Raw genomic sequence first — 25,869 nt, 5'->3', positions numbered from 1 at the left:
GCATTTCAATGAAGTCTTTAACTCTGCCAGTAAATCCTGCACATTTGACGTGCATGACCGAATCGCAGAGCCAGCAGATAATAAAAGAATCTTTGGTTGACATCGGAAGAGCACAACTTTTCTTCATACAGATAAGGGCCATTTTATAGGAAAAAAAGATTATTCAAAGAAATAGAAAATAAAATGTGGAAAATATACCTCGAGTAAATTTGGCACTGGGATCAAATTCCAAAACCGCAAAAAACACAAAAGTATAAGAGCGCGAGATCGCGAATTAAGTCGAGAGCAAGAGAGCGCGAGAGAAAAAGTGTTCAATCGACTGAGCGTGGCTTGTGCGGCACCAACAACAAAACGAACGAACAGTTACAATGTAAAGCGAGAGAGAGAGACTATGAGAAAAGCACCCAAGAGTCTACAAGAAATTTGGCAGGTTCCGAGAGAGCGAAATTACAGTTAAAATAGAGCGGAATAGAGAGAGAGAAAAAGAGAGAGAATACAAGAGCAAATTTAGAGAGCGCAAAATAACACCAACAAAGCCAAGATATTAAACAAATCTAATGGAAATTGTTAAAATAACTAAAACCACATACCCGTTAAACAGGGAGATCTATTTAAAACACTAACGCGATTGTTAGGCAAACTTTGTTAGATGCTAAACACAAAACACTTGCGTAAAAAATCACAAAAATAAATCAAAAACTCAGAGCACAGGTAAACACAACCGTTCACAAGCGACGCTAAATCGATATCCATTTTGTTCTAGATATTTTGCTGTAACTTGGTCAAAAATGGTCCCACATCAAAAAGACGCACTGTTTTGAGCAGCTTACGACCTTATACTTAATATCAGTGCACTTTCCGACTGATTTGGAAAAATTAATTTTTGACCAAATTTTCATGATTTTTTGCGAAAAATGGAAAAAATAAAAAATTTCCAGGTTGAAATGCCAATCGATTGCGAATTTAATTACGAGCTCAAAAAGGTATGACATTCCGTTTTAGGGCCATTATTTCCATTGTTCTGGCCAATTTTTTGAATTTTTTATTAAAATAACTGATTTTGTGTGCCTGAAAATCGGGATTAAATTTCTTTGGAACAAGGGTTACCTTCTCAACTCATAACTACATGCGATACATCGGCTAATTGGGCAGACAGCCATTAACAATAGCCATCAAAAGTCATGGAGTGCGGTTCTTGAAATTCTCAATTTTGATTTGCGAAATTGAAATAGCAAAAGTCCAAATTGCGCGAAATTATTATGCTTAATAACCACCGTTGGAAAGGCGGCATAATGACAATGGCGGACAAGTTCCGCTCTTTGGATGGGTGTGGCTGCAGTTTCCGGTGAACAAGGGTCGGTGGTCGGGGGTCGGGGCTTTGAGGATTACGATTCAGACTTCAGGCTTCAGGTTGAATGTGAAACAATGTAACTGTGGTTTATCCTCTGGCTGATTTTCTGTCACTGATTATAGGAGAAAGGGATTTTATTACGGCTTGCATCTACACTGATACAAAAATGAAATAGGAAAAACAATTACCTGCATATTGAATGCAAAGATTCGTAGTATTTACAAAATTACATTAAATGAAAAACTTAACATTAAATAAAAAGACGTATTATTTAATACCTGCAAATTATAATCAATTTAATATAATAGTGTTTTAAATATGCATTAAAATATGTAAATTAGCAATGTAATATTTTCATATTTAAAATTAACAAAAAACGCAAAGACGCGGAAGAAAAACCTTGTTAAGAAAAAATTATCATAATTTTTAATAAATAATTTATTTTATTCACGAAAAATATGATATTATTTTTAAAACTTCCCTTTAATTTTTTAAAAAGTGTACCATTTCCATTGGTGATATATTGCCTATGGCCAGTGGGAGTTTAATGGACATATGCCATGAAATCGTAGCCGATGGTTGGACTGTTAAATGTTGAATAGCATAGTGGGAATAGTAGTAATGGTGGCTCGGAACAGGAACTGTCACGCATTGTTATCGTCCTTAATCGTCCTCGGGGCTCCAGTACCGTTATTTGGCCAGCTGCACCTCTAATTACGGCACATTATCCTCGAAGCCAGGACCACCGAACGATGTCCATCCTCGAAGCCAGCATAAATATATACACCTTTATGGCTTTATTCCGGCATTTGGGTTTGGTTTTGGTTTTAGTTTTGGTTTCGGGTGGTGTGTAATTTATGCGCATATGTTAAATGCTAGAGAGCCACACTCATAACTCATAGCTCACACAAAAATATGTAATCAAAAACATTAGGGCCGCATAATGGCTTCAAACGACAGAAAGGCCAGAGAAATGTTTGGGATTAGATATGATGTAGGGCGATAAGGAAGAGCCTAAGCGAGGAATGCTAGATGGCCCAGATGATCTTGGTATGCAGTCAAGTAATCGGTATAAATAGATAGAAGTACATTACATTTATTTAATAACTATGCTATTAAAGAAAACAATAAAATAGTTAAGGTTAAGGTTAAGTTAAGGTTAAAAATGGGGGGCACTTTGAGTGCACTTCCATGTCATTGCACATGTGGAGCGATTCGAGGATGATGATGTCAGGGAAATCCCCCCCTTTCCACACACACACACATAAACTAATTTGCAATAAATATCAAATTTAGAAAGCTGAACTCGAGCAACATTGTGGCACTTTCTCTCCCCGTGGATTTTATGGCATTTGCCTTTCGGGCAATAAAAACAAAATAAGCAGCGACTGGCTAACAACTTGGTCAACAACCACACACACACGCATGCGAGCTTTAATAATCATAAAAAGCAGAACAGCGAAAAAAACCAGCGTAAAGAACAAGGGAAAGGTAAATTAGAAGGGCGAAAGTAAAGGAGAAAAATATAAAAAAAGGGGGAAAAGAAAACGAGAGGTGGCAACATTCCAGCAGCAGACAATAGATAAAGTTGAAATGCAATTGAAAAGTTGGCAAAAAGCTAGAAGAAAATCTAGGGGAGGGGCTGCGGGTTTTCCAATGAATTCGTGCCCCTGGGCAGCCACAAGAAATGTCATAAATGTAGATGCACTCGGCGAAATCTATAAGACTCCATTTTGGATTTTTCTTTTGCTTAAAAGTAGAGTTTTTTAAAATATAAATTATTAATTTTATTAAAAACAATGTTTGAAATTTTTTTTTAAATATTTATATTACTTAAAATATTTTTATTTTCACAAACTATAAAATCATAAAAAATACAAATATTTCGAATTAAACTTTCGTGTTTGACTTCTGAGTTAATAAACCAAATTTTAAAGTTTACATTCTGTTTTATTTAATAATAAAATACTAATGATTATTTTATATTTCTGTCTGTGCTGAAAGGGACTCGCTAAATTCATATGTAAAAGTTTATTGAGGGCATGGAAAAGGGTGTAGTAGTAGTGGTGGGCGGAAGGGGGCGTGGCGTAGGAGGGTCTGCAACTGCAAAGCTAACAAATTAGCAGCCTGGCTAAAGGATAAAGGAGGGGGCGTGGCGGAAGGACGGTGGGCGGCGGGGGTGTGTAGAAAGTTTCCTGCAACCGGACAAGTTTAACAAAAGTCTTAACATATTTTCGTAATCCAAAAGTTTACTACAAATGCGACTTAATTGTTGGTGAGCGTTGCCATCTTCCGCCAAAGCTTTTCCCACCTCCTTTGTGCCGCCTTTCCTTTGCCGCCTTTGCCGCTTTTCCCGCCTTTCCCGCTTTTCCTGCCGCTGTAAACAAAAGCCCGTAGAATGCCAGGGAGAAAACCCGAAAGGAATTCGCCGTTGATGATGTTTTGCGCGCTTTTTATTAAGTGATTAAAACGGAAAGCAAAATAAAGAAGGGAAACTCGCAAAAAGAAAGTTGCGACTAAGCTGCAAAACAAAAAAAAGAAAGAGGAAAAGAAAGAAGGAAAGTTGTCAACTTGATGAGAGATTCCCTAGAGATGCGGAATTCCCGGGTGTTAAGTAGGGAAATTAATACTTGAGCAGCATTTTAGTGATTATTGTATAGAAAAGATGAGTAGATTGCTTACTACATTAATTTATCAAATTTATTTGGAGGATCAGATGAAATTTATGCTTACATTACTGGTTCACTGATTTTAATAAATCCCGAATGCCCACGAAAACATAATTAAAAGTTAATGGGCTGTATGCAATTAAAAAATTTTAATTAAAGTGGAAAAATGAGTTTAATCCTTTTTTTGGATTTATCAATCTTTAAATTTCTGTCATTATTTTTGTATTTAAGTTAAAAATACAGATGATTTTTCTCGAATAATTGCTGCACTATTGAGAGCTCGCAATTAAAATTAAATGTTTGAATATCGAGTGCCTGTCGATTACCAATTAAAGGACTTGTTTTCAAAAAGGACACCTAGCCACACACCCAGAGATTCCAGGAGACCACGGACAATGTGTTCTTGCGGTCCAAGTCGGCTCCTTTTATCCTTTCGACTTTCTCCTTTCCCCTCTCCACTTTCGCCTCTCTACTTTCCACTTTCCCAATGGCTGAGAGTGTTCGATTACAGCTTTGGTTTTTCGGTTTTCGGTTACGGCCTTTCAATTTGTGCCCTGCCTTTGGACTTGGTCTTAAGTTGACTCGGGATGTCGAGATGTAAGTGGTTTGCTCAACTTCACCCCATGGAATCAATAAGTGTGTGTGACATTTGTGTCACATTTATGTCGAGTTGCGAGGCATTAATGTGTCCTGCTTTATGGCCTGGTCATAGTTCGTGTCCGTGTTTCTGCCCCTCCCAATGTCCCTGTCGTTATGTCCGTATTTATTACGGCAACTCAACTGACACGCCAAAAGGAGGGGCACTCTGGGCACTGGGAAAAACAAGGGGGAAGTTCCCATTTAAATAGCCATGTTCTAATACATACTATAGTATATAGTAGCTATTATTTTCTATATTGTTTTCTAAAGAAATTAATTTAATTTTAAAATCAGGGGAAAAATTCCTGTTTAAATAAAATGTGTTCTATCTACAAAATTATTATCTGAAGCATTTGATTAAGGTTTAAATAAATAAAGGAATTTTAAATTTGTTTAAATGAGGAATTATCAATTAGCTTACTTATTTTTATTTATGAAAAACTAAACTAAAATCAGAATTTAATTTAAAATTATTATAAATTCATTGATTTTATTTCATTTTATTTTTATTTTTCATGTGACCCTGATAGAGATTCCTTCAAGCAATATTATATGATTCTTCCTGTGTGCGTCCGCCAATGGAGACATTTTCATCTGTCTCCGGCTCTGAGATTTTCCGCCCACCAGAAATACACAAAATGAAGACATAAAAACTTGTGAAATCTTTTCCTCTCCTGCCAACTGTCACCGCATGCGATTATCCCGATTATTATTAATAAATAGTTGGACAGGATGCAGGATGCTTGATGCGAGTCCTTGATGGCTTCCATCGATTGATTATCGGCTGGCAAAAAGCATGAATATTTCGCTGCACAAAACCGACTGCATTTATGGCTGGCCAAAATGCTTTTATTGCACTCTCGGCCCCTCAAGGCATTTTTGGATTTTCTGACTTCGAGTTCGAGTTCGATTCAGGGTCCTTCGATTGGCCTGCCTTTGGCCAACTTGGAATGGCAGTGGCAATCCACTTTAAGCGCCGTCAATGTCTGTGCCAACAGTTTGGATAATCCCGTAAATATTTATGCGCCGTTTGGCCCAAAAGCAGAATGGCAGGCGAAGAGCAGCAGAGGAGCAGCTGATGACAACAAAGGCATAAATGCTTTTACTGTTAACCCAACTCGAAAACTCGTCTATGGTCGACAGCCGACAATCGATGGCAGTGTTAAAGGAAGAAGATTGAGGGGGCTCTCGAACTTAATGCCAATGTCGTGCTAACTTCCGTGTAATCTGCCGAGAATTTGAGCCAGTTCCCAAATTCACACAAGTGCTTGGTGAGGATTAGCAAGGAACATGAGTATTGGATAGATTTTATAACCAGCTTGATTTATAGACCATAGAATTTTAAATGCCATATCAGTTATTAAAATATTAAAGTAGTCCAGTAAATATACATATGTTATAAATTTATTAATATTTTTTCTTAAAAAAAAACAAAGAATTTATAATAAAATATATAAAAAAATATTTAAATAGTAAATTATAAATATATAAATGTTAAATATTAATATTAAATAAAAAGCACGACTTGGAAAATTAAATAGCTAGTTTAGTGCAATATTTGCTAGCGATTGAACGGTACAGGAATTTCTTTTGTGGAAATTGAAGAAGAAAGGCAGCGTGGCCGACATGCTGTCGCTGTCACGATTCCGGCCAACTCCTACTCCATTTTCGGCCAACACGGAAAACAGGGAAAAACAGAGTTGACCAAAACAGAGGCCAACGGGCATTCGGTCGGTGGTCAAATGTGGCCAGGGCCGCGTACGTGTGCGGTTCTCCATTTGGCCATTCGGTATTTCGTATTTCGTATTTGTGGATAGGACTGCGTCGAGCGTTTTGGCATTGAAACAAATTGAAAAGTTGCGTTTGTCCGTGAAATTGCAGCCCCTTAACCCCCTTTAGCCCCCCCTTTTCCCCGCACATGGAACACGAAGGCGATACTCCGGCTGGGCAATTACACCACGTCCCACACTTTGGGCCTGTCAATAACTTCATTTCCGGTACAACGTGATTTAATTAACGATTACCATGTCCCCTTGGCCAGTTTTTTTCTTGTTTTTATGTAACAATTAAGTGGGTTTCCTTGTGCGTGCCTCGTAATTGCAGGACGTGGCCGGTCAAAGGGAACTTCGTGCTCAGAAGGGGGATGCATACTGTATTTCCAGCTAATTCCGCACTAATTTCCCGCTCTGATCGGCACACAAATGCATCTCGCATTGATTCCATTAGCCGCTCCACTGCATTTCGCATGCATCGGCCAACTTTTGCACTTAACCTGGCCCACTTGGACCCCCATTTAACCACTCATAAACTAAAGGTATTTCGAACGAAATGGGGAATCCATCTAGGATTTTTCCCTTTATTATTAAAAACTCATTTTCCTTTTTTTATATTTCATTTGGTTTTTATTTTTCTTTATTTCTTTTATTTTTGTTTTATACATATTTTAACTTCACAAAAAAAATATTTGTTCTTTTAATTAAGTGTTTTCATGCTCATTTTGGGTTTTTCTTTTTCATTTGTTTTTTTTTTTGGTTCATGCAGTTTTGCATTTAAACGACATTTTCTTAGTTTTGAAACAATGTGTTTGTTTTTATTGCATGGAAAGTTGGTTTTTGTTCGTTTTCGTTTTCATTTTCGTTTGGTTTTATCATTTAAAATTTACACCAAAAAAGATCAGCTATGTTTACGACTAGTACATTAGTATATTTGTGTATATACTCGTAAGTTTATCAATTTGTAATTGTGTTTATAACGTGGCCCAATCGCTTTGGCCCAGAAGATGTACATCGATCGATTGATAACACTGGAAATTCTCTTAGTGGCCTAAAAACGTCGTTTGTCCTTTGTCCGATAACAATTCGGTTTTTGATATACTACCGCAGGCCATCCGGAATCGGTGATCGAAAATCGGGAGTCTGGAGTCCCCCAATAAATGTCGCTCTTAGGCCTATGCTATGACATGTATTTTCTGCTCTTTTTCTTGTTTTTAATCTTTTTGTAACACATAGTATATCGCTCACAAATAAATGGCTAATACAGTTTTTACATTAACAACTCAAAATATATTCAAGTGATTCTCTAAAACGAGAGTTTTGCGTCAATACTTTAGTTTTGTTTAATACTTACTTTCATTGGTAAAATTTGATTTCAACAGCTTATAAATTAGGAAAAAACACACACTCTATATGCATATATTTCTTTGGGTTTGGTTTTCAATTACTTGCGTTTCTCTAATCGTTAAGGCTTAGGCCTGGAAAATACTTGCAACTAGGTTGGCAATCCTCCAATTTATCAATTTTCTTCTCTAATCTTCTCTGCTTTTTTTGCTCTGTCAACTTGCCAACATTTTCTTTGGTTTTCATTCGTTATGTTTTTTTTTTGGTTTGAAAATTTGACACTTTGTTTTTGAAAAAGATTTTGCATTAGTATTTGATTGCTAATTCACACACAGATAAGTAGAGAGAGATAGGAAGAGAGAGACAGAGAGAGAGAGAGTGGGATTCATGTGTGTGTTAGTCTGGGGTGGGAGGGTATTATACCTATATGTATCCTATATATCCTTTCGATACTGGATATTGTCGTGCCCAAGATCAGATCATATATGCCACATATACGATATACGATATACGCAGTGGGAAACCAATAGTTCGAAGGATCTAACATTGAATAACCTTGGAAGTGGGCAGAAAGTCGATAACATTTATCCAAAAATAATACAGTTCTTCTCAAACTACGACAGCAACAGTTTTGTATTTAGTTTTTCGTATTTTGTATAGTATATGGTTTTATTACTTGGACTCGCGGTTTCTCGATTTCTTGTCTATTAAGAAGAAGTTTTTATTGTTTTTGAAAGCTTTTTTGTGGGTGTTTCGGCTAAGGTACAAATTTGCTACAGGTTCAATCTAAGTGGAATAGAGTTTTCGTTTTCGTTTTCTTTTCGTTTTTTCCGTCAGCTTCTCGGTTCATTTCGATTTTTCTGGAAGACTACAGCTAAGTACACAGCTATGTATTTAAAGGGTTTAAAAATGCAACAATTACTTTGAGTTTAGAGTTAATATAGAGAAAGATTTGTAGTTGGTTTAACGGCGAAAGAGAACCACTCACTAACTATGTACAACGAGATGTCCAATTAACCATTTTTCATTTTCATTTTCCATTTTCCTTTCCATTTTCCATTTATCTATTTCTAATAGTTCTCTGCTTTCTGTGTGTCACTTAGTTCTAGCTACAAAAAATTACAATTACACATCTATGCTCTTGATAAACACCGTATGCCTTGTATATATCAATATATATATGTATACATTATTGTGTAAATATAATATGCATATACAGCGGATATCGGTTTATGCTACTTCTTTGTTTGCTGTGGTCCAATTTCTGATTCAAACATTTCTTTTTATTTGATTTAGCTTGCACACTCGCGCTTACATCACACACAACAGGCACACACACCGGATTTATATATTGTATATAGTATACATATAGCCATATAGCCCGCCGACTTGGTGACATTCCATCATTGTCACTAATTTGCTAATGGAGAATATATGGCAAACAACGATGCGTAGAAACAATACACTCAACATTACGCATACGCCCCGGGGAGCACTTCTCCAATTCTCCTTCCTTGTTGCCTTTGTATTTGTGGCTTTTATTTTGATTTACACACTTGCTAGCTGTGTGTGTCTGTGTGTCGTGTGTTTTCATATATATATATATTTCAAATAGAAAGTCAAACTGGTTCCAATTAAATGTAATTAGTATTTTTCCTTGCTATTTCCTGTTCGTATAAATATAGTTTCTGTGTAATTTCAACTTTTCTCCATATATGTTTCATTAAATCGTTTAGAGTATCTTTGAGTTTTTAGTTTTAAGTTTTTAGTTTCATTGTGTAAAGCTTTCGTTTCGTACATTTTCAATTTTCAATGTCAATTTGTTGTTTTGGGCAAGCAGTGGCACTTCCGGTGCCGCAATGTACTTACACTTGAGAACTGCTTGCGCTGCTTGCAGCCCTTTAAATGCAACCCAGCCAATTGTGCCCATAAAATCGAGTTGTCGTTGGCCTTAACAATTTTTCCGCATATTTTCGTTATTTTTACAGTTGCACAAACACATCCATAATTGCATATTTATGGACATGCGGTACCTTGATTTTTTTTTGGCAGATTCGCGTTGTCTTTCTCGCTACGCATTTCATTTAGTTTCTATGCAAATTTCTGCACATGTGTGGGTGTTTATTTAAGCATGTGTGTGTGTGCGTGTGCAGGGCAGGATGAGAGAGAAAGAGAAAGAAAGAGAGAGAGAAAGAGAGAAAAGAGAAGGGGAGAGAAAGAAAGCAGATATTTTAATTGCCATACACGAATTTCAATTCCCATGCGTTTGCATCCTTGTTTATTTTGTATCTGTGTGTGTGTGTATATCTGTGTGCCAGTGTGCGTGTGTCTCCTTGGTGTGTCCAATGTGGCATAATGAAAACAACAACAACAACATCAACAACAAAAGCATGTCAAGCAATAACAGTTAGCCAAAAAAGTTAACGCTCACGCAAACTTCACAATTTCCATGTGAAATAATGTGAAATCGAATGGAACTCAATGGCAGCCTTTAATGCAAACATCCAAAAATCCAATAGAGTAGAAAGCTGCTTTAAATTAAAACAAAAACCCTACTTCTCCTCTTTTTGTGCCCCATACAATTTTGTTTATTTATCGCTTTTTTCGGCATAGTCGCCTATTCGGTATTCAATTTGCATTTCAATGACATCGGGGTTTTTGTTAAAGCAAAATATTTTATCGGCTGAAATTGACCTGTTCGTTAATCTGCATATTTACTTTTTTTGTCAATATGATTTCTGATCATTTTACAGAATTCAATTAAACATAATGTCGCTCTTTCAAATGCTTTCTCTCTCACACACATCCAAATCACACCCACACCCTCTAGGCTTTATAGGTATATAGCAAGCATTTTCTTTTGAGCAATTTCCTCCCTTTTTACAATTAATATTAAAGTTTTCGTTTGTGGTTTAATCAATATACTTTGTTTTTCCATCACAGCTAACGTCAATCTATATATAACACTAGGACATCTAACAACGTTTCTAAGAAGACTTTTCTGGGCACAAATAATAGAGTTTGAAAGTAAAAGTAAAAGTAAGGTAAGAGTTTGAATGCTTTTCATATATTTCGATTTTTGGTTCATTTTCACTTACATTTTCTATAGATTTATATGTAGTATTTAAGACTATAACACATTTGACAGTTTGCAACATCAATCGATACACACAGAGAACGTTTTAAATTCATCTTTTCAACATTGTTTACGCTTTCATAGTACAAATAAACATTTACGGTAGGGTGGATCCCGATTTTAATTTGTATTCCTATGCTTATTAAAAAAAAAGTATTTACAATTTTAGGATTTCTCTTTTCCCATTTTAAGTTTAAAAATAGATTATCGTGTTTTAAGGGCAAATAAAAATGATTAATCCTTCTTTAAGTTTGCCAATTTTGATTTATGCGGTATCCACCCTAAAAAAAACTAACATATAATTGATAAAAGCACACAATATATATATATTTTATACATATATTGAAACACCGAAACGGGCAAATGGTTTCCAATGGGGTTGGGGGTTGGTTTGCCACCGAAATCTCTAGATAATGTTTAGAGTTTTCAGTGGCATTGCGGTATATTTCTTTTTTTTTGAGTGTGGTGCAATGTGGTTGGGTGGTTGGTTGGGTGGTGCTGGCAAGGATACTCACTGCTCAGCGATTAGCGATTAGCAGGAGACACCCTGCTTGGCCACCGTGTACCAGGTGCTCACGGTGACCAGCGACGGGGAGTCGGGGGTGGTGGGTTGCTCACCCTCCGCCTCCCCCTCCCCTTCCGCTGGCACGATCACGTTGAGGGGTGGCAAAGGTGGCAGGGGTTCTGCTGCTGCTGCGACAGGTGGTTGTTGGGCTGCCGCTGGCGAGGATCGAGCCTTCCGCGGATGCCGCGACTTGTTCTTGGCCCTCTGGCTTTGACTCTGACCCTGCGACTGGTGGATGGGGTGGTGGAAGTGCATGGGCTGGGGGGTGTGAAGGTCGCGACCCACCTGCGGCCCCACCTGCGGACACCGGAAGCGGATGGCCTGCTCGTTGGCCACATTGATTTCCGGCCACCTCGTGGGTTGGTTACCCTGGTTTCTCTTCCTGCTCTTGCTGCGCTTCCTCGACTTTGACTTGGATTTGGACTTGGATCTTGGCTGCTGATGCAGCTGCTGCGACTGAGGCCTTTGGCAGTGCCGGCAGACAAAGGCCTGATCTTCGGAATCGGATTCAGACTCCCCATCCCGATCCTCCCGCTCATTGTCTTCATTCAAATTGAGTGTGGTTCCAGTGGCCGCCGAGGCGGTGGTGGTGCTGGCGGTGCTATCGCCATCCATGTCGATGATGTGACAACAGTTTTGGTGTCTAGTGCTATGTGGTTGCTGTTGCTTCTCTTGTTGCTTCTGCTGTTGCTTGTTCTTCGTCTTGTGGTTGGACTTACGTTTCTCTGGCTCCTGCTGGTGGTGCTGATGGTGCTGGTGGTGCTGATGATGCTGCTGCTGCTGCTGTCGCCGCCGCCGGGGCACCGTGTACTCATCGCCCTTGTCCGTCGGATATGGTCAGAACGCTGTGTCGAAGACGGACATCGACCGGGAGATGGCGTCGTCGTTGCGACAAGCCTCCAGGAACTCCTCCAGCGTGACCACGCCATCGCGATTGGTGTCCATTTTCTGCGGGGTAATATTTTATTTCATTATTTTTGGAACTGAAACGATTTTTTTTTATTTTTAAGAGATCTTTAACTGATATTTTTAAAAAATTATGAATACGTTCTATTTACAAATTATTTCCCTGTTTAATGAAGCCTTTCTTAGTTATCTAAAAAGGATTCTTTATAAATTTATACTTTTTTAATACAGTTTCAAAATTATTTCCCTGGTTAACGGAGTATTTCTTAGTTATTTAAAAATTATTCTTCGCCTTATTGAAAAACTAACCTTAACCTCTAAACATTATTATGATTGCTATCTTGATAATAATCAATTTTTATTAATAACAAAACACTTGACTTTATTTAACGTAAAAGAAGCAACAGCCGTCGAATGCCTACTGCTTGCCCTTGGCACTGCTTTGTCTCACTGCTTCCACTTCCGCTTCCGGCGCCCGAAAGCGTGCTACGAAATTGTGATTTCAAGAGCGGGGGACAAAAACAGGACAGGCGAACTTTCGAATGATCCTGGCCATCTATCATCAATTTCACTCTCGCATTCGCATGCCGTTATTTAAGGGCTTTCGTCGGCGCGCATTTGCTGCGCTCAATTTATTCCGAATGCCAACGACCGCTAATGACAACGCGTGACTGGCAAGCCAAACAGGACGATGTCCTGCGGACAAAGGACTCCCATTCGCATTCGCATTTCCAGCCTGAGTTGCTGCCCAGGCCAGGCCGGCAAATTGAAATAGACAATTTGAATTTGCATAATGCAAAGTAAATAAGTTTCATGTTCTCGCCAGTCAAATTCAAATTGTACGCGCGCAATTAGCATAAATAATGGTCGAGAATTTGCTTTGTCCCGGGATTTTGGGATATTTGGAATTTTAGTATTTCAGAATTTCGGAACTCACCTGGAAGATCTGCTCCACCTTGCCCTTGATCTTCTCCTCCTCGGGACACTCGTCGGGCAGGCGGCCCATCAGCTCGTATATGGCAGTTACAATGTCAGTCATTTCCTCCCTCGTAATGAAGCCGTCGCCATTGATGTCGTACAGCGAGAAGGTCCAGCGCAGCTTCTCCTCCACGGAGCCGCGCGACAGTATCGAGAGTCCTTGAACGAAGTCCTGTGGCAGAGGAAAAGAGAAATAAGTTGGCATAAATTCACGGGGTGTAAGAAGGTGGAAGGTGGAAGGGCGGAGGCGGAGGCAGATAGCCGGAATTACAGGTATAAAAGAAATTGAAAATATGTTTTAAGAAATTGCTCGTAAACCGCAGCGGCTAGGAGCAAGTAAAGTAAAGTACACCTGCGTTCAGCGTAATAGTTATGGGCTCGGGGAATATTCGATGAACCAATTGAGTAAAGGATAAACTTGTATTATTATTGATTATTATTTTTGACCAATAAATAAATTTCTTTATTTATCAAGAACCTAATACTTTTACACGAGTAATTTTCGCCTAATAAATCGGGTTTTAAGCCGAAATGCACCTAAATAAGGTCAAAACACGGAGTGTCATACCTTGTTGAGTTCGTAATTAAATTCGCAATCGATTGGCATTTCAACCTGGAAATTTTTTATTTTTGCCATTTTTCGCAAAAAATCATGATGGTACCCCTTATCAAAATTGCAAAAATTTGGCCAAAAATCAATTTTTCCAAATCAGTAGGAAAGTGGACTGATATTAATTATAAGGTCGTAAGCTGCTCAAAACAGTGCGTCTTTTTGATGTGGGATCATTTTTGACCAAATTACAGCAAAATATCTAGAACAAAAAAATCAAATTTTTACCAAAAATCAAGATCCTGATTTTTTGCCCCAACAATAAGCAGTATTTTGGCCAGAACAACGGAAATAATGGTCCTAGAACGGAATGTCATACCTTTTTGAGCTCGAAATTAAATTCGCAATCGATTGGCATTTCAACCTGGAAATTTTTAATTTTTGCCATTTTTCGCAAAAAATCATGATGGTACCCTTATCAAAATTGCAAAAATTGGGTCAAAAATCAATTTTTCTAAATCAATCGTAAAGAGCAGTGGTATTAATTATGAGGTCGTAAGCTGCTCAAAACAGTGCGTCTTTTTGATGTGGGACCATTTTTGACTAAATTACAGCAAAATATCTAGAACAAAAAAATCACATTTTAACCAAAAAATCTTATTTTTTTACCCTAAAATCTTATTTAAATAAGGAATTTAATTTTGGAGGAAATAGTATTCAATTCACCGCAGCTGTTTGCCTCCAAAACGCCGCATTTCTCACTTCCGGCTGCTGTGTCGCTGCCTCTGCTGAAGTGGACATTTATTTCTATGCTTTGTATGACAAATGTACCTAGATAAGAACTTGCAGGGAGAATGGGAGAAAGTTTTTACGAGCCACCAGCCCCGCTTTTCGGGTCTCCCGGAGGTGTTGAGGCATTTTGGGAAGGCCGCAGCTGACGGAGGACTGGGTCTTGCGTTTGCATACCGAATGGCAGAAATACCAAAAATAAGGGAAAAAATCAGTAAAGTAAGAAGCATAAAACGTAGGAGTAATGCAGAGGAATAGGAATGTTGAACTGGGACAGGGGCATCATTTGTGTCTTGTTCTCTGGCCATTTGGGCAATTGCAGGCGTCCGACTAATTTATCAAACCCAAATGGAATGGCCACAAAAAATGGCAGAGAATTCACCGAAAACGAAGCAAGAAACTTTCACGATTCGACGTGGACAAATTACAGAGCGGCAAGCTGGCAAAACAAGCTGAGAATTTAGAATTGAAAACGGAGAATGGAAAATTCGAAGTGAAGTTTGCACTCTGGCCGAGTGATTAGGCGGATTTATGATGCTTTTTGCCTGCTGGCCGATGCTTTGCACTGCTTGATAGTGGATTGCAGTGGATTAGATTTGGCAGGAAAAGGATGCAGGATGTGGACTGCTAAGGAGTCCTGGCCCATCGACTGGACCGAAGGGCAGGGCTTTTTTAAGATATTTGATTACTTTCGAGTGGGATTGTCAGTGGACAGAAAGCTTAAAAATAACCCTATTGATTTATAATTTACTTGAATAATATTCATAATAAAATTCCCTATTGGAAATCGATTTTTTCGATAATTACTGTATTGTTCTTAACTATTTCTAAAATAACCCTATTAATTTATAAAGGAATTCAAAGTTAAATTACCCGAATAATATTGTTTAAAAATGTGTAAAACTCTCTTATAATCTTACAAATATTTATAATCGATTTTTTCGATAAACCACTTTATAATTCCCAGCTTAATTCGTTTAAGCAGAACTACTGATTCGTTTTGCTTCATTTCATTTGCGTGATTCAATGAATTGCGATTGTGCGAATTGACCAGCATATTTCTGCTTTCCGCTTTGTTTCAGGGTTTGTTTAAGTGATCAAAACAAACTGCTGGCTGTTTGCAGCACTCAAGTGTCATGTTAACCTGGTTGCCTTGCTCCACTGCTTGCCAAAGGGGCGCCCTTTTGCAATCCTTTCTCCGCAGTTGCCAGGCAGTCCTGCTGGATTCTATATGTGCTCTCTATGTGTCCATATATGTTTTTATATTTATTTCAGCCCCCTCCGCACCGCCACTCGATTGCTTTTATCTCGCACACTTGAGCAATTTATCTTTTCTGCCAGCGTAAACAGGTCACACACTCTTTGCCATTTTCCATTTTCCATTTCACCATTTTACCCCTGGCATATTGGCCCTGCCCACAATTTCACAATTTTACAATTTCAATATGGCCCTGACAGGTTTGCTACCCTGTTTTTGTGCCCTTTCCACCCGTGTTGGCAGTTTAATAAACGCGACTGTCATGCAAATCGCGCATAAAACACCTTGCAACAATATGTGGAACTTAATTGAAAAGCGGAAGTCTACTTAGTCAGACCGTCGCACACAAAACTAGGGAATTACTGCTGCCATATGGCAGGGGCGTAGGAGAGGGGGTGCGACGGCGCAGGGGGATCATGGGTTAAGGGTGCTTCTTTGTACATGCTTTATATCGAGTACGTGCCTCGTAGTCATTACAATTTTGAGGTCATTATTCAACAACGAAAATGGCGAGCAGGCAAAAAGGCAAGAGAGCTGGCAAAGATAAGCTGGAGGAAAAGCGGGAGAAATGCTAAATGCTGGTGGGAAAGCGGTGGGAAAGCGGGGCCCTCAGAGATGGACGGCTGACGTGATTGCGATTATTCCTTGCCAGACACTCGAGGATGTAACGCTGACTGCCGGCCTGCAATATTGATTTGTAAATTGCACTTCACTGTTCATAAATGCAAACGAAGGCTTGCAAATGATTCAATAAAATATTTATAGGGGTATATAGTACTGTCTGCTTTTAGTTGTGTTTTTCTTTCGCTAGCATGGGAAAAGTATATTGCAATCCATATATCTCGTTGAGCTCGAAATTAAATACCCAATCAATTGGTATTCAAATCTGGAACTTTTTAATTTTGCCATTTTTCGCAAAAAATCATGATGTAACCATCATTAAAAAGTGCAAAAATTGATAAAAAAAATAAATTTTCCAGATAGTGATGGGGATCGTTAGTTTCGGTGTTTATTTCGATTTCGTTCATTGAGAATAAACAATCCTGAAATCTCGCAAAACTTCGTCTCAGAGATATTTATTTATTTTTCCTAATAATAACTTTTGAACATTTAAAGACCATTAATTTTTCTACTGACTTCTCATTATCTTAGCATTATCTTTATGGTATTTTGGGGGAAAACCCTCATCCGTGTCACGCTCTCCTCCCTTTAGGCCGCTTTCCCTTTTTTCCCAGGGCTTTCCCTTTGTTTGACTTGGGTTTTGCGTTTCTGTTTAGCTGCCATCCCAGGCATTTCTTTTTCTGCACTTCGCTACTGGCTGTGTGTGTCTTGGGCTCGCCTACTCTTATTTTTTCGCCTCTGCCCTTGTTTTTCCTTGTCCCCCCGCCCCATAAAGTCACAGTGCCTGACAAAGTTGGCGTTAAAATTGCCATAATTCATCGTTTCAATGGCATTGTGTGTGCTCTTGCCCCCTTCCTCTGACAACCGGAAGTGGAGTTCATGTTCGGACATTGCAGGGGCAGTCGCAAGACAGTGGATAAAGTGCAAAAAAAATTATTCGCAATTTGCATGCGCCACGGGTGGTGGGGGAAAATGCTGGCCCCCGCCCCTTGATCCGTGGAAATTTATTCGGCTTTCCTTTCTTTCCTCTTTTGTTTTGCATTCCTCGCTGGCTGTACTGACTGCAATAGAAACGTTGACAATGACAGGCGACAGGCGACAGACGACAGCGGCGAAACACGCGAATGCGCTGCAAACTATAGATTTCCATTTCCATTTTTATTTCCCCCTGGCCGCCAGCATTTTATTTCAATTTCGAGACATTTCACTTTGATTTCTGAATTTCGAGCATTATTTTTCGGCTACCGCGCTGATTTTCCCCTTGGCTAAAAATGCAGTGGTTGCATTATATTTCTCATTTTCCATTTTTCGCGACCGCATCCAATTGGAGTTTTCCACATTTTTGGCGTCTAATAGTTTTGCGTAATTATCAAAGTATGCTAATGTCCGAGACCAGAAAATTAAGTCCGTTTTCCGACGCTTTGCTATGAAAATTTTTAACACAACTGCTTTTTAATGTCTGTTTAGTGTTATCTCAAAGATAAAGTGGAAATTTAGCGGATTATTGAGGTAACAGTTGGGGACCAAGAAGATATAGATATAAGTTAAATATTTGAAGCCAGCAAAGGAATTATCTGCTGGCGATTAACAAAAAAATAAATTGTTGCATTTTTAAATGGTCTGTAAGTTACTGAAATCCAAAGATTTAAAAGCTTTAGTCAATTTCCCGATTAAATTAAATTCCTTACTTCGAGCTATGCTAAAGAAAAAAAGTTTGTGCGAAGAATATTCTGCGAAAACAGTAAAATCAACCCGTTTGCTTGTGAATTATTCCTTTTTTCCCCCAAATTTACTCCTTCAATGACCCAACACTTTTCGGGACCCAAGAACTCAAAGGACCTTTAAGGACGAGGGGAGGGGGGGAGGGGATTTTAATGGGGGGCGTCTGGCGTCTGAGTGTGTACTTTGCGTATTACAACTTTTATGCTGTGCCAGTTAATAGAGCGCTTAAACATCTATCTGGCGATACTCTTTGTTCTCTTGGCTCCCTGGTCGCTGTCACTAATAAACCGTAACTAAAGGCGCTTATAAGGAGGAGAAGAAGAAGCAGAAGACGTTGTGCCCCATGGACCTCTGCCTGTTGTTGTTGTTGTTTCTGGATTCTTCGGGGGCGTTTTGCAGCGTCATTTGGCACCCAGCCCCATTTCCACCGCCCCCTCTGAGCCAAATCAGCTTCATTTAGAAACTCACGATGCTACACAACTTTTGCTTCTAAGCTGCACTGAGAAAAACTTTGTTTTCTATCTATAAAAGTAATATATTTTAATGGCCTTTTACAAAAGAAATGGAAATATTATCAGGGAACTTAAAAAAAATATATTTACTATTACATTTACATTAATCATTTATTATTAATTTATTATTAATCTACATTTATTAGCTATAAAATGATCATTTTCGCGCTGTGCTTGTCAGCCTCAAACCGAAGCTAAGAAAACTGTACTCAACTCGACTCGGCTGTCAGCCATATTTTATACTTAAAATGTCTAAAGTAATTTCATTGTACTTAAGTCTGCAGGGCCTCCCCCTCCTCCTCCCCCTCAAAGAGAACCACCCACCAACCTCCGGGTGACCTCAACAATTTCACTTTGCGCCGCATCATCGTCCGGACATTAAGAGGCGTACCGAGTAAATTAAATTGAATTGCCCAAAGAAACGAGCCTGTATGTTCAGGTTCCTCTCCTTTCCTGTACTTGAAGCCTTACTTGAATGCGAGTCCGAGACCTACGCATTTGCCTGGCCATTCAATTGGCAAGATTAATTATCGATAACGATAGCCAGCGATAAACGGCAGCGATTCAATCACAACTACGGCCACACTCCCTCTTCCTTTGCAACCGGACTGTACTTTCCGTCGGCCTGTCCTGTTGCCTCAATTATGTAGTTGGCCATAAATTTGCCCAGCTCTCAACGCCCTTGAACGCATCCCATATTATCTGACGGAAAAGGCGTCCAGGTGCACTGGGAAAAAACTGGAGAACGTAATTTGTATGATATTATATGGTCTCACAATTATCTCATTTTTTCTTTACTACTTTTAAATGCTTTGTTTTTTCCAGTGTAAGCACCCACAAATGGCTGGCCATTATATGGTATATAGCTTGTGTGGCCCTGTGTTCGCTTTAATTGCAAATGGCGCCGACAGACAGGAGTAAGTGCCACAAATTGTTGTACGAAAGTTGATTTCTAAGACAATTTCTCAATTTCCTCCCAGTGCTCGATGGTCCAATCTAAATCGCAATTTCGCCTCCGGGCCCCCCCCAAACCCAACTCCATTAGTTGGTCTTCATTGGAATCGAGATTGAGATGAAGAGACCTGGTCAGGAGATCCGAAACCGAAACCAAAACACACACATCGCATCGCACACGGAAATGAGCTGCTCAAATGCTTCCCATTGCATTTCTCATGCTCGTCTCTGGCCGCAGGCCTTACTTTGATGTCGCACACTGTCGTCGGTGGGGAAGAGAGGGGGGTTCAGAAGAAGGAAAAAGAATTTCCACAGAAATGAAAAGCAGTGCTGACTCGTGGATATCATTAAGGCCGAGGCCAGGTTTTCTTAATCAGTATTTTCCACCATAAAATATCAGATTTTAGCCGTAACTTTCAAAATAATGATCCAAAAATGGAATGTCATACCTCGTTGAGCTCGTTTTTTAATCCCCAATCGATTGGCATTCAAACATGGAACTTTTTAATTTTGGCAATTTTTCGCAAAAAATCATGATGTAACCATCATTAAAAAATGCAAAAATTTATCAAAAAATATATTTTCCAAAAAGTGATGGGGATCGTTAGTTTAGGTTGTTAGCTGCTCAAAACAGTCGGTCGTTTCACTTTCGGCCTTTATTTGCCCAAACAACGACCGAAAAACCGTAAAACAATGATTTTTTTCGTCTAAAATTCGAATGGTTCGTAGAATTAAGAATTGTTTGCCCTAAGTGTTTAATTTTGCGGCTGACACTGATACAGTATATTTTTTGGTTGCTGCTCCAAAGGGTTTTCCGATACCTCCGCCTTTGCCAGGCAAAATTTGCTTAATCTCGAGTCAAACAAAAACCATAAAATAGAAGAAACACTCACCTCGAAGCTGACAATGCCGCTGTGATCCTGATCCAGTGTATTAAATACATAGTGCGCGTAGAGGGTTGGATTGGCTGTTTATGTTGGTTGTGGCACATTTTCGACGTTGTTGGTTGAATGAAAGCAAGAGAAGAACAGCGTTAAGTGAGAGAATTCCACGGGTTAGCAGCAAGCTGGCAAAAGTGGACCAATTAGGTCTCAACTGAAGCGGTTAAACTTTTGGCAACATTATCAAATGAACTCTAGACATACAAATACACGCACACATCTAGATGAACGTATACAAAACCACATACACAGGAAAAAACAGATAAGGTGAGAAAATGAAACGATTTCTATTAAGAAAATCTAAAATAATATATTTAAAAAATATTATTAAGTTCTTTTTTGTAGAAAATATAACCAAATAAAAACACCTTTTAAAGTTCAACCTTTGTGACGAAAAATATTGGAAATAAATAACGATTTCTATCTGTGTAAGCAAACGATAACGGTTCAATAGTTGGCCAGTATTAAGATATGAGTTTCGTTCTGGGTTGGCAACTTTTATGTGGGTCGTCTTCGTCTTGGTTGCGAAAACTTTCTTTCTTCGCTCTTTTCCTTTCGGTTTTGTCAACCGCAAAAGTTTTTCCATGTTTTCGTTCCGGTTGCTGCTATTTCTTCTTTTTTTCTGTGTGCTTTTTGTCTTTTCTGTTTATCAGTGGAAAAGTCAACATTTTTTGGGACTCGGGGTTGCCGGAAAGTTTTCCAACTGGGGTTGCTTTTCCAAAAAAAGGGGATGGGAACCAGTTTGCAGCTAATTATGCGAGTGTCTCCTGTGTCTACTGATAAGCACTGCTTGCTGGCGGCACTGCTTGGAACTAAATTTTAGAAGCACAAAAAAAGTGTTGCCTACTTATGAGGGCATTGTGAGTGGGGGGAGTTTTCCCGCTTTTCCCGGCCTTGCTATCGCACTTTCCGACTTTCAGCAAGAGCACTTAGCGCACTTAGTGTCCCCGCCGCCATTTGCTCTGTCAGAGGAATTTCTTTATCTGGCCATCACATAACATTTTGATTATTGCGCTCGGCTACTTTTTTACGATTCGCGTTTATGTTTATGACTTGATGCTAAAGTTTTTTTTTTGTTTTTTTTTTTGGGGTGGTGGGATGTGGATTTATACGCTCGCAACGTTTACACCTCTTTGGCAGGACGACGACGTCTCGTTGGCAAGGCGTCAGTTCATAAAGCCGCTTCAAATGCCATTCGGTGCTCGCCTCGATGCCCCGAAAAGTCGAGTCTCGAGTCTCGAGTCGCGGGGTCATAAAGCGAAAGTTCAAGCCATTCACTCGAATTTTGTTGCATTTTACTGTTTGCAGTCGATAACTCAATTTGGGGCACAAGTTTACTAACACGCTTCAAGAGATTAGCGTTTAACTAGTGGTACTTGCTTAATTTTTAAGCTTAATATTTCTTGTTATTAGATGTTATCTTTATTTTTATTTTATATTTATTTTTTCTTTATTCTAATTATTTTATAGGTAAACTAAGTAAATTCATTTGACTTAATTCACTGAAGCAACTTCAATTTCACCTTAATAACTTTTCCATTCAACTTTCTTGTCTTGAACTTTAAACTTTGCAGCGCCTTAAAGCCGCGAAACGCACTGTACCGCACCGTGCCCACGTATATACATTTATTTGTCCAAATTTATTGTCGCCGTTTGATGCTTAATGTGTTTTTATGACGCATGACGCAGAGTGCCACGCCCACAAGGTCAAAGCTCAATGGCAAAGATGGCATCTGCTTCTCATCTCCCTTTTTTTGCGTATTTTTTTGCGCTGTACCAAATCAAAAATGACTGCAAATGTGCCATGTAAAAATTGTTATAAAATTTGCGCAGAAATTTGCCAAAAGAAACGGCGCGAAAAACAAAAAAAAAAGGGAGAGAAAAAAACAAGGGAATACAGCCAAAGTGATAAATCACCAACTTTGATGATGGTTTTTTTCTCGCTTTTTTTTTGTCTTTTGTGCGTGTGTGTGCGGCAAAGCAGCTTATCAAAATAAAAAATGATTTCATTATTTATTTTTCATCAGATAACGGCAGACATGATGAAGAATAAGGGGCGTCGTCAGCGGGAGTGAGGAATGTATGTACATAAGTCCCATGTTTACTGGGAATTTCTTATTCTTATTCGTATTCCCCATTTCCGTTTCCGTTTCCGCCTGTCAATGGGGCCGCCGCCGCCGCCATTGTCGCTAGTCAAAATAAGTTTATTATAATAATTCAGTGTCCCAACATGTGTAGCAATAACTTTTCCTTCCTTTTGGATTTAAGCGGCAGCCTAAACAGAATTTATGGCCCACTGCCGAGGTGCGAGCGAATTCTCTCTAGCAATCAATGCGAATTATTCTAACTAAACAGTGGATCTTATTTTCTGCAATAAATAACTGATAAATTCCCTGTTTAAAATGGCGTAAAATAAATCCTAATTTGACACATTTAATCCAATAGCAAGATAAGTCGAATTTTGCTTTTAACAAAATTAGCCACAAAATGGACATGATATTTTTTCGGTGAGTAATCAACCCTTTCGCAGACTCTTCTTTGCATTAACTTTGACATTTTTGTTTTGGCATCGAAACGAAAACGAAAACGAACCCTTATCCCGAATTCCCAGCCCGCAGCAGCAGAGACCCTTGCCCGCAGTAATCTATCAGAAATTCATTTAGTTACCGGCCACTGAAAGAATCCATCCCCTTTTCATCCTCAGTTTCGGTCTCATCTTCAGTTTCAGCTTTTTGCAGATGTAAATGTAAATTGTGCACAAAAAAGCAAAAAGCTGGGACCGACAAAAAAAATGCAGAAAAAATTTTACTTGTTGTTCAAACGAGGTCAAGTGGGTGGCTTGGCTGCCACGCCCCCTGCCCCCTCCCCCGTCCGCCTCCGCGACCGCGACGTGTGAAACATGATTTTGCTTTTTATGCTTTTTTGCTAATTTGCTTTCTGCATTTCATATTTTCAGAGGCAGCGGCAGCGGCAAAAGCCAAGGGCCAGTTTGGCTTGGGCCGGCCAAACAAAGAGTCGCCTTTCGGCCAGGCATCGTCATTAGCATCCACCCAGTTCGTAGTCCCTAGTCCCCAGTCAAACCATCCCCATACCATCATCATCTGATGATGATCATCAGTGGAACTCTTTGGGTCACACAGTTTTATCAATGGCTTTTGCCTTGGGTTGACTTTTTTGTTTGGCCGGGTCGGTGGGAAATCTCCAGTCAATTGCCATTTGTTTTGTGGTCCTTTGCTAATCGTAACTCTCATTTTCATTTTCATTTCTATTCGAGTTCGAATTCCGCCCTTCCGTTTCCGCTTTCGCCTCTTTAACCCACATCGATTGGTATTGGCTGTTAAGTGAAAGGAACGGATATGCAGTTTTTGAATGTGGAAACAATTTTCCTCTAAGTGAGATATGTGAAGTATAAAATAACAGGGAAAATTTAAGAATAATAATAATAATTATTTAAAATATTTATAAAAAATTAAAGAACAGGACCCTCACACACTCTTTCTCTTACACACAAAACACATTGACATGAACAACAAAGCAACCAACACAAATTCAACACATTACTAAGCAGTAAGATCAACAATTAAACTAAAAGGTTAGTGAACTGGAACACGGAACTGGAACGCATATCGATGTTGATATTGTTATCGATACTGGGATGTTGCAACTCGAACTACACGATGTTTTGATTTTGGTGGTGACTGTACTTGTACTGTTTGGCTAGCTAGCGTGTGAGACCGATAGGTGCTATCGTTATGGCTATCGGTATCGCTATCGCAAGGCAATTTAAAATGGGCTAAACGCTAATGCAGATAATAGAGCAACAATACAATACAGCAGGCGTTAGTAATCACTAGTCAAGTCAGAAGGGTTAACGAAACAAAGTATACTGTACCGCACGAACCTCCCTGTGGAAAGAACTGCGAGTAGATCACTTTGAAGGTGTCCTCCTTGACGACGCCCGTCGGGCACTCAGCCTTAAATCCCCGGTAAATTCGTTTGATCTCGTCCTCCGTGAAGCGGGTGGCGCGGCTCAGCGCACTTAGCGAGTCGGGCCTGTACCGTGCCGGCGTCTCGAACTCCTCCAGTTCGGAATCTGAAAATTAAATGGGTTGTTTGTTATATATTTTAACATTTTAAGTTCAAAGTTTTAAGTTCACTTGTTAGTAAATTACAAACTAGAGCAAGGGAATTAAACAGAAACAAATGGCAAAAACTTGCTAGTTATTTTTTGTTGACAATGACTTTCAGGATTTTTCACAGATTCCTTGGTCCTTCTAACAAATTTGCTAAATGGAAAGTCATGAAGCAGTGACGCTGTAAGACTCTTAAAAAAGTTGTTAAAGTTTCTTAAGCTGAGTAATGATTTACTTTAATTTCTTCAATTTATTTGTGATACTTTAAAGCCTATTCAGGGTTGCGCCCTTTTTAAAATCATCGAGCTGGTTTGGCATCGCTTTTAAGACTTGCATAACGTATTCAAAGAACCTTCAGTTGTTAAAGAGACCAAATTTACTGCCTAAAAGCAGAACTCACGAAACACAAATTTTTTTAAATTTCCCGAAGCAGTTGTCTGATGTACGACAAATCCACAAGCTACGCAGCATGAATACGTATACGTACGTTGCCTTTGGGGCATGTCCTAGTCCTAGTCTTTTGCTTTTGCCTTTGCCACACACCCCCCGAAAAGCCCCCTAGAAAACCCCTTGAAAGTCCTTCCTTCGCCTCTCTTGCATTTACCCAAAAAAAAGCGACACACGCGATTTTGATCTGTTGAGTCGCTCGAAGTGTTTGAATTGACTTGCCAGTTGCCTTAAGTATCTTGTACTTTGGCTGTCGAAAGTTTTCGCTTCTTTTTCGAGTCACCTCCATGGGCGGAGGCTCAGGGGGGTTATCAGTGGTTGGTTCCCTCAGAAAAGGTAAAAGGCTCTTGAGTATTTCCCCTGCCCAACCCCCCTCCTTTTCGTTCTTACTTTGACTTCGCGTCGGTGTGGTTTTCTTTTTGAATGGTGAGCGGCAAAAAGAAAAAATGCTCTTTGTGGCTGAGGTGCCTCGATTTTAGTTAATTAAAAGTTTTAACCTCACACACGACCACTTTTAACTGCACCTTAAACAAATTTGGAGCCTGCATATTCCCAAAATTACAGGTTTTTGGGAATATTAAA

At 39.2% G+C, this 25,869-nt stretch overlaps 1 protein-coding gene across 8 annotated transcripts in view; it reads right to left on the bottom strand.

Annotated features, from left to right (window-relative positions):
• Nucleotides 1–6,884: 6,884 nt before the first annotated feature.
• LOC108056672 (uncharacterized) overlaps nucleotides 6,885–25,869 on the bottom strand; it is a 94,032-nt gene continuing 75,047 nt past the window's right edge. For 2 of the 8 annotated variants that reach the window (XR_011419692.1, XR_011419691.1), the window contains 5 exons: nucleotides 24,600–24,800; nucleotides 20,660–20,733; nucleotides 13,320–13,532; nucleotides 12,196–12,424; nucleotides 6,885–9,878 (listed from right to left, as the gene is read on the bottom strand). Coding sequence is in view for 3 of the 8 variants with exons in the window: in XM_044393494.2 (XP_044249429.1) it covers nucleotides 11,444–12,286; nucleotides 12,335–12,424; nucleotides 13,320–13,532; nucleotides 20,660–20,733; nucleotides 24,609–24,800 (1,412 nt within the window). In the remaining 5 variants the exon portion in view is untranslated. Of the gene's footprint in view, nucleotides 9,879–10,820; nucleotides 12,425–13,319; nucleotides 13,533–20,659; nucleotides 20,734–24,599; nucleotides 24,801–25,869 lie in introns of those variants that run through there. The other 6 variants (XM_044393494.2, XM_044393493.2, XR_011419693.1 and 3 more) reach the window with 5 other exon arrangements.

Source organism: Drosophila takahashii, chromosome X (assembly GCF_030179915.1).
Source record: "Drosophila takahashii strain IR98-3 E-12201 chromosome X, DtakHiC1v2, whole genome shotgun sequence".
NCBI lineage: Eukaryota > Metazoa > Arthropoda > Insecta > Diptera > Drosophilidae > Drosophila > Drosophila takahashii.
This window is presented reverse-complemented; position numbering and strand designations above follow the sequence as displayed.